The sequence below is a fragment of the Gigantopelta aegis genome, chromosome 6 (assembly GCF_016097555.1).
Source record: "Gigantopelta aegis isolate Gae_Host chromosome 6, Gae_host_genome, whole genome shotgun sequence".
NCBI classification, from domain to species: Eukaryota; Metazoa; Mollusca; class Gastropoda; order Neomphalida; family Peltospiridae; genus Gigantopelta; species Gigantopelta aegis.
The window spans coordinates 10375354-10390426 of NC_054704.1; the positions used below are offsets into that span (position 1 = coordinate 10375354).

The 15073-nt window shown below is 35.0% G+C and overlaps 1 protein-coding gene across 2 annotated transcripts in view; it reads right to left on the reverse strand.

Annotated features, from left to right (window-relative positions):
- LOC121375143 (calnexin-like) overlaps nt 1–15048 on the reverse strand; it is a 68078-nt gene extending 53030 nt beyond the window's left edge. For both annotated transcript variants that reach the window (XM_041502404.1, XM_041502405.1), the window contains exons 1-3: nt 14981–15048; nt 5330–5477; nt 4150–4229 (exon numbers count right to left, since the gene is read on the reverse strand). In XM_041502404.1, the coding sequence (XP_041358338.1) occupies nt 4150–4229; nt 5330–5476 (227 nt within the window). In that variant the 5' untranslated portion in view covers nt 5477; nt 14981–15048. The remainder of the gene's footprint in view (nt 1–4149; nt 4230–5329; nt 5478–14980) is intronic.
- Nucleotides 15049–15073: the final 25 nt, after the last annotated feature.

Sequence of the window (15073 nt, forward strand, 5' to 3'; positions counted from 1 at the left end):
GTAACCACGTTGTAATTATTAATGAAAACAGTTAGCAGCACATGCAAACCATGTATACTACTGCTGTCAAATTGTATGGCGAGAAATGTGCTGTCACATGACCTGTTGTTTATAAATAGAAATAGGGAAATGGCGCTTTTCGATGACTGTTTATGCCGTCGGATTACAACTAGTTGATTGTGTTTGTACCTTTTTTAAGGCATTAAAAGTGATACTTGTTCTATTTTAATGCAACTGTCATAATGTAGTTCATATATAATAGTATATTATGACAACTTTGTAGAGATAAAAGAAACCGCTACCAAAAAACAAGAAACCATAACAAACAATAGCACGCGCCATATGACAGGTATTTTTTGTTTTAAATAAAAACATAAGATGTACAACAACAATTTAGCAAATATTTGCATATGTCATTCTAAGACTATTTATTGATATTTTCTTACTTTGTTTTTGACAAAAATGTCAACAATTAATTTAGAAAACGATTTTTAAATGAAAACAATGCAAAGTGACGTCATTGTGATGACGCTTGACGTGTATACACGTCAACGGCACGATAAGGGTTAAGATCTTAGAAACAAAATGCAATACTTACCTTTATCATATTCATCCAATTTTAATAACATTTTTGAAAAAAGATTTCACTGCAATTTGGGTTCTATTCTTAGGAGGAAATAGCACAAATTAAAGATGGACGCCAGGTCACATAACACAGTTTTGAATTAAAACCTGAGTATTTTATGGTTTATTGATTATCAACAAATAATTCCATGTGAAAAATAAAGGCATAACAGTGGGGGGAAAAATCACTCCAGAGGTATAATTTTTCGTGGAATTGCCCTCATTAGAAATTCACATACCATGTGACTGGAACATGATTTGATGCACTGTACTATGTGGCATATTGACCAATCAGAGCTATTGGGGTCAGATTATTTTCACTCTTGAAACTTTGGCTGCATCTACATGACAACTTGTTACGCATTTATGATGATGTCTAAAATTATGGGCTTTTAGATTATCTAAAGTAATAAAATCTTTTGTAATGACAGATTTTGTCGGAGTTTGTATGTATTTTTATCAACAACATTGGGACATAACGCCGACTTGACATAGATGTTAACTGGTAGTGGTAGGTGAAATGACGTATTACAAAATGTTGAGGAAGGGATACTGGTTGCGTAATTATTCAATTAAAAATGTCATGTCAATGCCCCAACCAACACTATCATTGAACTAATTGTAGGCCTTCTTTTAACAAGTTATTTAAAAAATAAAATAATAATATGAGCAATCTAATTCAGTCGGTAGTGCACACCTGAGATGCTTGAGTCGTAGTTCTAATTGAACCATCTCCGAGGAACCAGTGGGTTTTCTCCATCCCAACTATCCTAATCATGTTTGTTGTGCATAATAATACAATTCAAGACAAGCTAATTCCTAATTTCCTACACGTTTAGCTGCACGTTCATCAAACCATCTTAACACTGAAAAGGTATCTACAAATTATCTGAATGGTACATATTCAGTGTTCTACGCTCGGCTTTATAACTTACTCTTCTTTGGCTAGTGGACAAAAAAAGTTTACTCGCCAAGCTTAAAATGTTACTAGCCACACTACTCTTTTTGTATCATTTATGCATGTGTTGTAACCATCTTAACATTATACATGACTTATGCTGCTGGATTAAATAAATAGTTTGAACTTTCAGATTTTCGTTTTCTTAAAGAATTGTAATATTTAAACATTTTGCCATGAGACCATGGTTTTTGCCATGCTTCTACATGCTGGGCAGAAACAACGTATACATCTACACAGCAAAAAACCCAAACACACCGCTAACTGGGGCTGCATTCGATTTGAATGAGTGTAGCAACATGCATACTGGGTTAGCAGATCAAACACATCACTTGTGTTCGTTCAATAATTACATAGTGGAAACTTTGGCAGGTTTTTTGTTACCCTGCTCCACATAACATTTTGTAACGTTAAGACCACCATCCCTTCTAAAATTATGTAACACCCTTGTCACCTCTCCACTTTTCACAATTGTTGAAATGCTCATTTATAATGTATTGTTTAATAATCAGTCTCTATTTTGCACATTTGATTACAATGTGTATAGTATGAACAGTGAGTGAGCAACCCTTACTTGATTTTGTACTCATGTTCTTCATTCCATTCCAATATTTATTTACATGCTCATATACCACGAAGGTTTGAAGCATGTCTGTCCTGGGCATAATCTCTGGCCTTTGCCAGTGACTAAGTCCAGGACAGAAAAGGGTGGGGGATAAGTTTGAGGTGGGCAGATTTTGGAATAAGAATTTAGTAGTGTCCAGCGACTGCGCGGACCGACTAGTAGACACCGAAAATGGGCCGTGTTCTGACAGGCTAAATTTCGATTCCTTCGGGTCTAACTAGAAAAAGCTAAAGTCTACGGAGAATACCTGCTCCTAACATCATGTCCGGACTAAGAATTTAAACCCAAAATTAAGTTAAGACTGCTCGGCCGAAAAGGTTTTAAGGTGATTTGAGCAATTGAACGGGCGCCAAAGTAAATTGCGTTGGACTATTTATAAAAAAATAAACATAAGAATGTTCTTCAATCGAATGCAACCACCACTAATGTACCATAGTGAATCGGTTATGTATAGTACAATACAGTATTCTGAACTTCTTTAGTCGGCCGATTACATACATGATCCAGAAATCCATATCAATTGAGATATTCCAAATGCTTGTGTGCATTAAAATAATACACCAATCGAAATATCTGGATTGTTTTCGCGATAAGTTCCTAACGGTACCAAAAATTAATACGGAATTCACAGTGATTAATCGAACAACTTCGTAAATAACGAAGTGTTCCGACTGCACATGTCAACAAATTGCATTGGTTTTCGCTGTTAGGACTCTGAACGCACATTGCAAATAATTTAATACTTAGACGTTACGGTTTTGGAGTCCGTCGCCAGATGGCGATGATAATAAATTCAATCGGTCGCCACGCCAACATTTTGGTCGCATTGGCGACCATTTTGGTCGCAACGTAGAACACTGATATTGTAATTAAGAAATCAAATTGTCTGCATCAGTGTACGTCATAATTATATTTCTATGGCACTGCTCCTGAATTTATTTTTTAAAACACTATTTCTGAAAGGGAAAATAAGTCAGACTACACTAATGAACCTCGCCTAAAATTAGAAGAAAACATTATTGGTTAATAACTGTGACATTCTCTACAATTACTTCATAAATTAATAATCTTGGTGTTTACTCGCCTTGGCATCAAGTGTTTTGACTCACCATGGTTTTTCAAAAGCCAACGACTGCTTGTGCTTTTGTTTTTCATTATATTTTCTTCCCCTTTAATTATTACAGACACAGTAATAATTATCGCAATGCTAACGTCATCCATGCCGTGCAAAACTAATTTAGCACCGATAAATCATAACAAGAAAATAAACAATTAAAGCTGTAACAACATATCACTGCACATAAGTAATTTAATTATTCACTGGACAGCAAATAATAAACTCATTAAGGCATGTTTAATTCCTGTTTTCTCCTTCACTCAGAAAGAAACAATTCTGTGACTATGGTCCATGGCTGTTGTTTACACAAAATCATGTGATCCAATCAAATAAGAGCTTACAAAATGATATAGACAGAGGTGTCCAACAAAGATGGCGGAACACATTTTTACCATTGAAATGACAATAAAACAAGTAATTTTTATTATTATTCATCAAACTATTAATGTATTAAAGAACAAAAAAAACTACGTAATACTGCATGATGGGGTGTTTTATTTATACTGTGCACAAATTATTGTTACATAAACTGTAAAAATTTGTATGTCGGAGTCGGGAGCGTTTTCGATCGGAATTTTATGAATCAATTTGTTGCCTCCGTGTATAAGCCGACTCTCTTCTTTTGGAAAGTATTTCTAGACTTCAAAAGTCGGCTAATAGACGTCAATATACGGTAGTATTTATCGGGATATGAGGTCCACAATATGATCCATTGATTCAGGGCAGCTCTATTACAATATATATGATATATATACACACTAAGTCACTGACCCAAGTTTCCAAGGTACATAAGTACTGCATTGAAAATAATAATAATAATCTTACTTTTTGTGAGCATCTTTTTTCGTGTGAAATGGCTCAAAGAAGAAAGTATTTCCTTTTGGTTCTGGCTTTATATATTGTGCCTGTAACAAAAAATACAAAACCATGAAGAAAGAAAACACCACTGCAATTGCATGACATATTAAATATATAAATACAGTACATGATGTATTACTATATTAAAGAATAACTAACACTGACAAACTTTTTGTTTGCTTTTTCAAGATATCTGTAATCAATAATTATAAAATATTGTGAATTAAAGTCGCACACCCTAGTTCCATCCAGCGAAAATAAATTCTAATTTTGGTTAATCTACAAACCTGTAACACACTTAGATCACGTTTTTATAAAATGTAGTGAAAAAGCAGGTTTTATATCGATAAATACCATGGGAATCCCCATGACCCAATTTGGAAGTTAGTATTCTGATGTCACCGGTAGATGTCGCTTTTAGCACAGAAATGCCTACGTCACGACAAATTTCACACAGTGCGCACAGACTTGGGGTGTGTTCCTTTCACCTCTCCTGGACATGTTCCAACTGTTCTGTCCTGGACAACGAAAGGAATGAGTTTGGAACAGGAAGTTACTTTATGAACATGGGTGCTTCTGTTTAGGAAGTGGCTGCTGCAGCAATCATGATACTTGAATCGGAATAAGACGACACTGACCATGTTGATTATACTACAGCGTTTGAAATAATAAATTTTATATATTCTGTATAAACCGCAATTAGCCTACATTTGCTATTCGGAACCGGGTACTAGTGCCTAACCTATTGTTATTAGCAATTAGATGCACCGTTTATTATTGGTGGTGGTGGGTGGTAGTGGTAGTGGTGGTGGGTGGTAGTGGTAGTGGTAGTGGTGGTGGTGGTGGTGGTAGTAGTAGTAGTAGTAGTAGTAGTAGTCGTCGTCGTCGTCGTCGTCGTCAGGGGTGGAGAGGCACTTCTCCTCCCCAGGACGAATATGTAAGATTTTTGTTTCCCTACTCTACTTAAATAAAGGTAACAATATAGCTTGTGTCCCCAAAATTACCTATTTTGAGGGGTATCTGGTTTAGGAGGTTCTGTTCTGTATCAACATTTAAAAACAGACAGTGATAAATGTTCAGTTTTGAGGGAACTCCGGTTTACAGAGGGTCTGGTTTTTGTGAGGTTTCACTACGTGTACAAACGAACCTTTTCTTTTGGTTCGTCAGTGGCCTCATCATGGTCATCATCTTCCGTGGCAAGATCTACATCATCATCATTAGATGTGTCACAGTGAGACAGTCCTACTAACAGCAGTCCAAACACACACAACAGCAGTAAGCTGTGAAGTTTCATTCTGCAAAGTAAAACACACACAGGTTAAGATCAGTCACAAGCGAGTAAACAGGCTTACAACATTTCACTACAGTGCCAATGGGTTTCAATTTTTTTGTACTAGGCCTCTACAGTGCGACCAATTTGGTCGTAAATGCAACAATTTTTTCTCGTTTGGCGACTATAAGTTTAACTTACAACTTATCGAGTTTCCGTTTTACGTCAAAATTACCAAATGTTTGACATCCAACAGTCGATGATTAATAAATCAATGTGATCTAGTGGTATCGTTAAATCAAACAAACTTCTTCTAAATTAATATCATTGAACATTTTTAATTTTTCTTTACTGCTGATGAAAGCGACTTCTAAGCAGTTTTGAATAAAATAAAACAGAGATTGTGTTTAAATTTCATTCAACCAAGTATATCAAGAGAAAAATGGTATCCAAATATCCTGGGGATACCAGATTTTAATTTTGAATACCAGGCTTCAAGAACCCAATATCCCACCGGAATACTATATAATGTTGGGTTTTTTTAATCCCGAGTTTTTATTTTTCATTGAATTAATGAAAGTCATCATTTACAGACGAAGTTAAGTAACAGTATTTTTGAGCTTGTACCCAGACCAATGCTACGCCGTAACAATATTTCTCCCAACTCATACCCAGTCTAATGCTACACTTGAGACTTATAACCGCTATTGTTTTTGTTGTGACGTTTCCTTCCAGTCTAAGTGTTTCTTCATTAGGCCTAGTAATTCCAAAGTCAATAAAAACACTGAAAAGGTAAGTAGCCATTATAAAATGTTTTCAACCAATACAGCCTTTTTATTTATTAAAATTGGCTTGCTTGGTGTATTTGAATGTTAGGTAACCATATCCAAAAGTGGGATACTAAATTCTCAGGTAGGATATCAAATTTCGAAATGTTATTATCCAACTGAGATACTGCCCAAAAGTTTTTAATCTCAAACACTGATATCCATATTTTTAAACACGCTGTCACGGATGGTTGACCTAATTACTGACCCAACAAAATATTATATGACAATATATACATTTGATTTGTACCTAAAAGTACTTTATTGAACCATCTACATAACCACCATATCACACTTATTATTGACATTTTATAAAAATAATTGAATTATGGGTACGGTCCATAATTCTGAGAAAAATAACGGCTATTTGGAGAGCAGAGGTGTGACGTATTATTTTGAGTCACGTGACGGGCATTCCCCGAATAACCGCAGTGCCAAAACGATTTACCAAGCTCATGTAACGAGAATGCTTGACCGTCCTCTGCGACGTAGGGTAAATAGAAGAAAAAAAACCCAATGAAAATAAGTTCTTAAAAATTAATAAAAACATGTACTGAATGATATTAAGCTTATACATTAATTTATTTTAGTAACAGAAGCATGTTAAACGTCGACAATCCCGACTAGTTAGGCCTTTGCATCTATAGGTAAATTTATCGTTAGTCGTACGCGAAAAACTCTAATCTAAACATCTGGATCACAAACACCGTCATTTTCCACCTTGTCAAATTCATTATTATACAAAATATGCCACAACAGCTGACTTGGGATAGGAATTGTTACATTTTTAAAGAATATTCTGAACTAGACGGTGTTTATATACGATGTGACTATATATATACGAAGGCCGGGTCTATAGCCTCCAATAACGAGGGCTGGCTATATTCACAGCAAAGGCAGTAAATAAGTACATCTGATTGATCCATATTACCGAACCATCTGGAACAGGAGGAGGACCGGCCTCGGTGGCGTCGTGCTAGGCCATCGGTCTACAGGCTGGTAGGTACTGGGTTCGGATCCTAGTCGAGGCATGGGATTTTTTATCTAGATACCGACTCCAAACCCTGAGTGAGTGCTCCGCAAGGCTCAATGGGTAGGTGTAAACCACTTGCACCGACCGATCCATAACTGGTTCAACGAAGGCCATGGTTTGTGCTATCCTGCCTGTGGGAAGCGCAAATAAAAGATCCCTTGCTGCTAATCGGAAGAGTAGTGGTGACAGCGGGTTTCCTCTCAAAATCTGTGTGGTCCTTAACCATATGTCTGACGCCATATAACCGTAAAATAATGTGTTGAGTGCGTCGTTAAATAAAACATTTCTTTCTTTTTGGAACAGGAGGAATGCATACTAAGTACTTTACGAACAGTGCATTTCCTGAACAGGGGATGGTGTGGGGGAGTATATGAATTTCGCGGACCCTTTTGTGTACGTTTTCCATAGATATATGAATAGTGTCATATTGTCCCTACAGTACTAACAAAAAATTAATTATAATAAATAAATGATGATGATGATGATGATGAATAAATAAATAAAAATAACAATTACAAATTATCAGCGGCTGAGGTACATTAACTGAAAGAGAAACTAACTACGGACAGTACACAAAAACTAACAACAGGGCTTGAACTTAATATTTCACTGATTGCAATTTTGAGGCTGCTTACGTAAATTTTGTAAAAAAGTTAATTTTACTGTAAATAAATATGACTAAAAGGTTAGTTTGCTGTATTTAGTCACATTTCAAATGCTCAAAATTATAAGGGCCAATAAAACTCAAAATAAATTTTTTAATAGGCTACTAGTAAAGCTTAGACCACTCCCGGGTCCCCCTCTAAAATTATGTAACGTTTCTGTAACAAACGCCCCCACCCACCCCAACGTGATTTTACCAACATTATAATACATGTAATAATAATAATAATAATAATAATACACAATTATTATTACTACTACTACTACTACTACTATTATTATTATTAGCCTACTAATACCTTTTCGGGGTGTAGGGCGGTGTTTTATCTGGAGGAGTTTTGGCTATAAAAATGCAAGATTAACATGCACAAACGGCAGGCTGAACTTGTCCCTGCACGTAGAACTGGATTCAACTGGGTTAAGTAATAATTAGCCAACCTTTGGACGACAAAACATGCAACAGTACACCGAATTACCACTTTGCGAACCAGTCAAAATAATTTGCACACGCGCCTAATAATAATAATAATAATAATAATAATAAATGGTGAGTTCATGTATATAGCCGGCCCTCATTTGCCAAGTCTTTATACATGGCGATCGTTTATATAAAATCCACAAATATATTATACGGTTGTCGTATATATAGCCTCATCACTACACGTCTTTTCCCCCCGTATTTTTTTGACTTTTTACAAGAAGACTTCCAAATTTTAAAAATGAAGCGTGTCATGGAATTCCCTCGATCGTATTTCAATTAAAATATTTTGGATCATACAGTAACTAGGTTTGGTATTCCAAATTAATGTAATTTCCATTTATAATGCATATTTAGAAAAACAAGGCCCACTAAATCCGTGATTGAGCTCCTTTAATATTTAATACATATTTAATACATGCATGTTGCATGGCAAACAACAATCCTGAGTTGGCCAGTGATTTTTTATCATAATTTTACTAGCCAATTGGTAAGAAAATATAGTGCTGCTTTGCACCCTGCATAAATACATAAAAGTAACAATATACTGGTTTACAAATATATATGCATACAGGTTGTTTCGACAGTCTGCATCATCTTGGATATTAAAAAAACAGTGTTATGTGTATTCTAGTACATGTATTGGTATTAAATTACATCCATGTTAAATGTGAATATAATAACTGAAAATACAACTACAAAACTATCTGATTCAAGTATTTTATGGTATAATTTTCAGGACTACTAAACACAATTCAGGCACATTTTCAAATGTAAATTTGAAGCATGAACTCATTTTGCATACATGTGTAACATCGCTCAAATACAAACTGGCTATGATAAGTCAATTGATACTAAGACCTATTTGATCTTCTATGAACATATACTGTTCATATTTTAAATTTAAAAAAATAAAATTGGTATACTTTCTTTTGAATTTGGTGTGCACTTCAGGGCTCGAACCTAACGACGGCACCGATGGCAATTCCTGTAAATGCGATATGCACTGCAGTCATTCAGGGCAGGTTTCTTTTTCACCGATGGATAAAAATTATTGGAGTCGGTTAAAGGGACTGTTTGTTGATCAGCTCAAAATTGCTGTAGGTTAAAAATTTCTCTTTTCGAGACCTGCACTCGTCAGCAGTAGTGCTTTCCTGTCTGTGGGGAAGTGCATATACAATGTGCTCTAGTGGAGTCGTTAAACGAAACAAACTTTAACAAACTTTTGTCAGCAATATGATCTTACCGTTTTAATAAATTATAGCAAACTTGATGGATTTAATTAAACAGAGGTCCATTCTAATTCAACATGTTTGTAAGAATGAATCCGACTGGATCTCTGGGTGGTAAATCTCTGGGTGGTAAATCCTGCGTTTTCCTGGTTATAATTTTTTTTACGTTGAGCTACATCATAACTTAAGCAAAGAAAGGGGTATTTTTGCAATGACGATTTCATTAGCACAAATATTACATGTATATATGTTATTTGTTTTGAAGTCAGAAATAAACATATTCTTTATCCATACATGAGAAATGATTGTAAGAATTTGCCATTACACATCATTTGTGGATGTTTGTACAGTTTTTCTGATTACAAATTGGAGTTACATAGAGTCATTTCATTCAAGGATCAGTTAAAATGTAAAAAAAAAAAAAAAAAAAACCCAGGCCAGTTAAATTTCCAGCCAGACCATACATAAAACAACAGTTAGTTATACATTAATATTGTACCATCTGCTTTTCCTCAAAATGGCCATTGTCTGAGTAAAGCAGTAATCACGAAGCGTTATCACTGAATTTATCACTGAACATTGTTGTTAATTAGCAGGGTATGCACTTGGGATTTTTTTTGACTGGCCAATCGGGCCACTCACAGCAACACTTTGACTCGCCCGTACAACTCTTGAATGGCCCGCAACCAAATTTCGTTAATTTTTTTTTTACTTGAATTGCACTTTAAAAAAACATGTTATCATATCACACAATTAATTTAATAACAACACAGAAGAAGGAAACAGAACTGGTTTTAGTTTTATTACAAACTGTTGTAATTAAATTATAATTATTATTTTGTCACGGAACCCACACAATCAAACATCTGGACTGTTTTACCAAGGCTCGGTCTTGGAATGAATAAGGTGCTTTTATGGCCGAATGACGAGGAATTAAAAAGACTAATTTGACAGCAATCTATACAAACAATAATCACATCCAGTAAAGAAATAAACACACAACACAAGTTAAAGGCATAATCATTATTTAACAACACTCGCAGTGTTTGGTATTCTGTAAGAAACAAAAACTTTCCAACAATTAATTTCGGAAAACTTCAGGCTCCTAAACTAAATTTTTCTGCAAAACATACTGATAGCGTAGCAGAATGTGACGAGTTGTTCCGATTGTAACTAAATGGAAAGTAAAGACGGACATGGCTGAGGTGTTCCGATTGAACCTACGAATACATTTACGTGGCCGAGATTTTTCGAGTACGTAAGCAAAACTGGCCGAGGCATTCCGAATGGCTTTAGACTGTTCGATAGACTGGAGAAGTGGTCGCTATTATGTCCTCTATTGGTTTGGTTGCGCAGATACTAATAGGAAACCAGTTGAAAACAATAAATAAAAAATAACTTTCCGATCTCTTACAGATAGTTATTTGCATTTTGATACAATAATACAATATGCAGAAAATTTCGGTCGCCGACACATAAGGTTTTGACTTGCCCAACGCTATTTTGACTCGCCATGGGCGATCGGGCGACCGTAAAATGCAACTAACAACAGAACTACAGTCCATACCCAACTACCCATTCTAACTATAAGCTTAGGCCTATATATAATAATAGCTAATGTATACATATTAAATAATACAGTAAAGCACTAATTCATTCGTATTAACAATTGTATTAAAATATCCCTGGTTACATCAGTATTATGGGCATTTACTGAAAATTGGTAAATAGTACAAAAATAAATTACATCTGAACCCAACATACTCATACATATTTGGTTCATTCGATTAGAATATTTGGTGAAAATTCAGTTTATTCCGTGAGAATGCACAACAGCTCTCCACAAAGCAGTTAAACATTCAGTTCAATTGTTTGTTTTGTGGTGTAGTGGTTAGTGGCAAGGACGCAATAGCCCAGATCGAATCACAGTGAAGTACGATTGACCAAAAAAACCCAAAAAACATTGCCACTGATGATAGTGTTCCGTATTTTTTATAATGCTGGATTTCGTTTCCAGAGTGAAAACAGGAATTAGTCAAAACAGTTAAAAACTATATAAACAAACATTTTATTTTGGGTATACCTTTTTTTATTGCATTATTTCTGTAAAACTAGTGTTCGAGATTAATGGCATCCCGATATCACGGGGATACCAGAATTTAATTTTGGATACCAGACTTCAATAACCCACCATAAAAGGTTGGGTTTTTTTTAATCCTACGTTTTTTATTAACAGTATTTTCGAGCTCGTACCCAGTCTAATGTTATGCCGTAACAATATCTCTCCCAACTCGAACCCAGTCTAATGCTACACTGGAGCAATAGCAGCGTACCAATAGACTGGGAACCACTACGTCAATATTGTTTTGTTGGATGTTTCCTCCCTTCAAATTGTATTTGAGATATTGATTCCACATCTGCAAAAAAATTATACAGGTAGGTTTATCATTAGTAATATCAGAAAGACTTAAATAGATTACTGCTAAATATTAATTTATGTCAGTATTACTTAAAAATAGATGTAGCCATTCTTTTTGCTGATTCCGTTTGATAGTGCATTTCACGATTTCCACAATTTTGATTGCAACGTAGCAATAGACTGGGAACGAGAACAGTGTGATCCAAGTTTGTTACGATGTTATTTATGAATTTCATTTAAGTGAGATACTAAATTATCAGGTGGGATACCAGATTTTAAAATGTTAGTATTCTACTGGGATACTGCCCAAATTTTTTAATCTCAAACACTGGAAATGTATTCATAACCACTTGGTGTCTCTTCTAATGTTTTTATAAGCAAAAACAGCAGCATGAGTTCAACCCGTACCCCCTTTCATTAGTTAGGGTAGTTTTAGGGATACTGATAGGGTTAGGGTTAGTCTTTAGAGCTTTTGATATTGAGTGGTAGAGGTCGAATTCTTTCCAAAACAACGGTTAATGACAGCATGCTCTTGAATTTCACGAAAATCGCAGTCTCAAACTTACAATACTCTGGATTTTATAATACTTGACCATACCCACTCAAAATGGTTTTTGTCAAAAATTAATTCAGTAGGTATGTGGGAATCGGCCCCAGGCATCGCCTATGCTTAGGTCAAATACCTGGTTTCTGGGTTGATCGCAGTGCAGCAGGCAGTGGAAATGCTGTACTTTCAAGTACGTTTTTGGGGTCGTGGGCGCAAGGTTGAAAATCTACACTTATACCGATGACGTAGTTTACATTTTCAGCAGTTGCCTCGTCTTCGGTTTATTTCCATAGGATTCCTAGAAGTTTCACAAATCCGCTGTTAAAATTTCGGTATACACAACCAATAAAAAATGCCTCCGATTTACTGAAAAGCAAGTAAAGACTCTTTTCAAACTTATATAGACCTGTAGTATGTGTTCTTTTCTACCTTTATGTGGATTTTCAAGACAATCCTACATACAGCCACTGATTTATACCAGCAGCAGTATCGGGTGTCCAAGCCGTTGATGGGCTGTTTTGTCAACAAACCTTCGATAATCAACCTCAAAATAATGATGGTTAATCTCATTGGAATTCTTCAAATTGTAATCAGAATAGTTTATTAACCTTCTGAGTACTGCAGGCGAGATATCTCGCCCGACGTCACGTCAGTCGATATACTGTACACTGTATACAGTGCATTCCCCAATTCATATTTCCCCGCCGTTTTGCACAAGACACTCACCGGAAACGGAAATATAATTAAAGAAAAAAGATTTTTTTTCAAAATGGTGGCTTTTATTTAGATTTTTTCAATTGAAAATACCTTGAAATTTTGAGTACAAAAAGTGGTTTTCGGCAAGTATTTTCGCTTGACAACAATGGCGGCACGTCGTGGTAATTTTCAGGGATCGATAGCTGATTGTGACAGCTAATTTGATAATAAATTTGATCGTTTTACCAACAACGAAAATTACCAAATATTGCAATATGAATCGTAGTTCGGGTTTTAAAAACAATTCTGGTCAGAAAACCACTGTTATCGGGAATAATGGACATAAATACTGGACAGCTGGCCACATATGCCCGTATGTAAACGCAACTTTTTAGATTTTTTGCCTAATTTTAATCACCATTAGCCGATCTAAAATAATAAAAATTACAAATAATACTTACCGATTCATATATGAACTTTATTTCATGTATTTATAAAACATTTAAGTGAATATATGCGAGTAAAAATTATAAACTTGTACCCACTCAACGTGGTTTTTGTTAAAAATTAATCCAGTAGTCTAAAGGTTAACAAGCAAAGATAACTTTGATATACATTTCATTGAAATTTGAGATTTAATAATGCCGATGGTTAATGATTTTGTCTGGCATGTTCTAAAAGTGTGCACGCGACTGGAAATGCTGTCACCTGATTGGTCCAGACTGTTGTTTACATTGAAATTAGCCATGTGCTCAGTGTTTATTTTCTACATATGGTTTATTTTCATCAGTTTTGATGTTCGTTTTGAATGTGATTATTCAAGTGAGAATCTGATAGAACTTTTTGATAGCTGTCTGCTGGTGCAGATTTTGTTGAAATATTCCAAATATTAAGGAAGTTATGGGCATTTTTCAGAATGGGACTACCGCTAATTACCGGGTAATTAGGTACGTAATTAATTAATTATTGGTAAATTAAAATGACTGATAAGATGATTTTAAGAGGCAATAACCCATCTCTTAGTGGTGTGAGTCTTTCTTACCAATGATACAGATGAAGGGTTTATGGCATTTTGAAGCACATTTTTAAAGAAAATGGTCAGACTCACAGAGTTTCTTTTGTTTTAAATGTAAATCCATTGACGAAAACCACCCTAAATTAGGCGACTTCAAAATACTATAGCACCCTCAATATTTATCCTATCATCACAATTCAAAGACCATTTTAAATGTCTTTTCTAGCTCTTTCCAATGATACCAATTGCACTGCAATCACCTGAATATGGCATTCAGTTGTCTAAAGGTTAAAATTGGATGCTTTTTTCAGAACTAGGAACACAGGTGCATTCGTTATTGAAACTGCACAATAAGAGGGACCACTATTACAATGATTATAACTAGATATAATCATATATGCTTGTGAAAACAACTTAAAATATTAAGCTAAAGAAGCCGGTCCGGTTATACTGAGTTTATCTCCCTTGATCAACTCGTTTGGACTACATACTCCTGATAATTTCGTGATAACCACCAATAACTTTCACTTGTTGCTAATCAGAGACCTAAATGATTATGTATTTTTTAAATAGTTAATTATGATATCGTTCAAAATATGCTTCTAAAAATATATTTACCTTTTGATTTGTGTTTTCAAAATTAAAATGACTACACGCGTTGTCAGTCTCAATGGAGATTCCTCAGATGCAAAATGACAAAACGTGGATAGC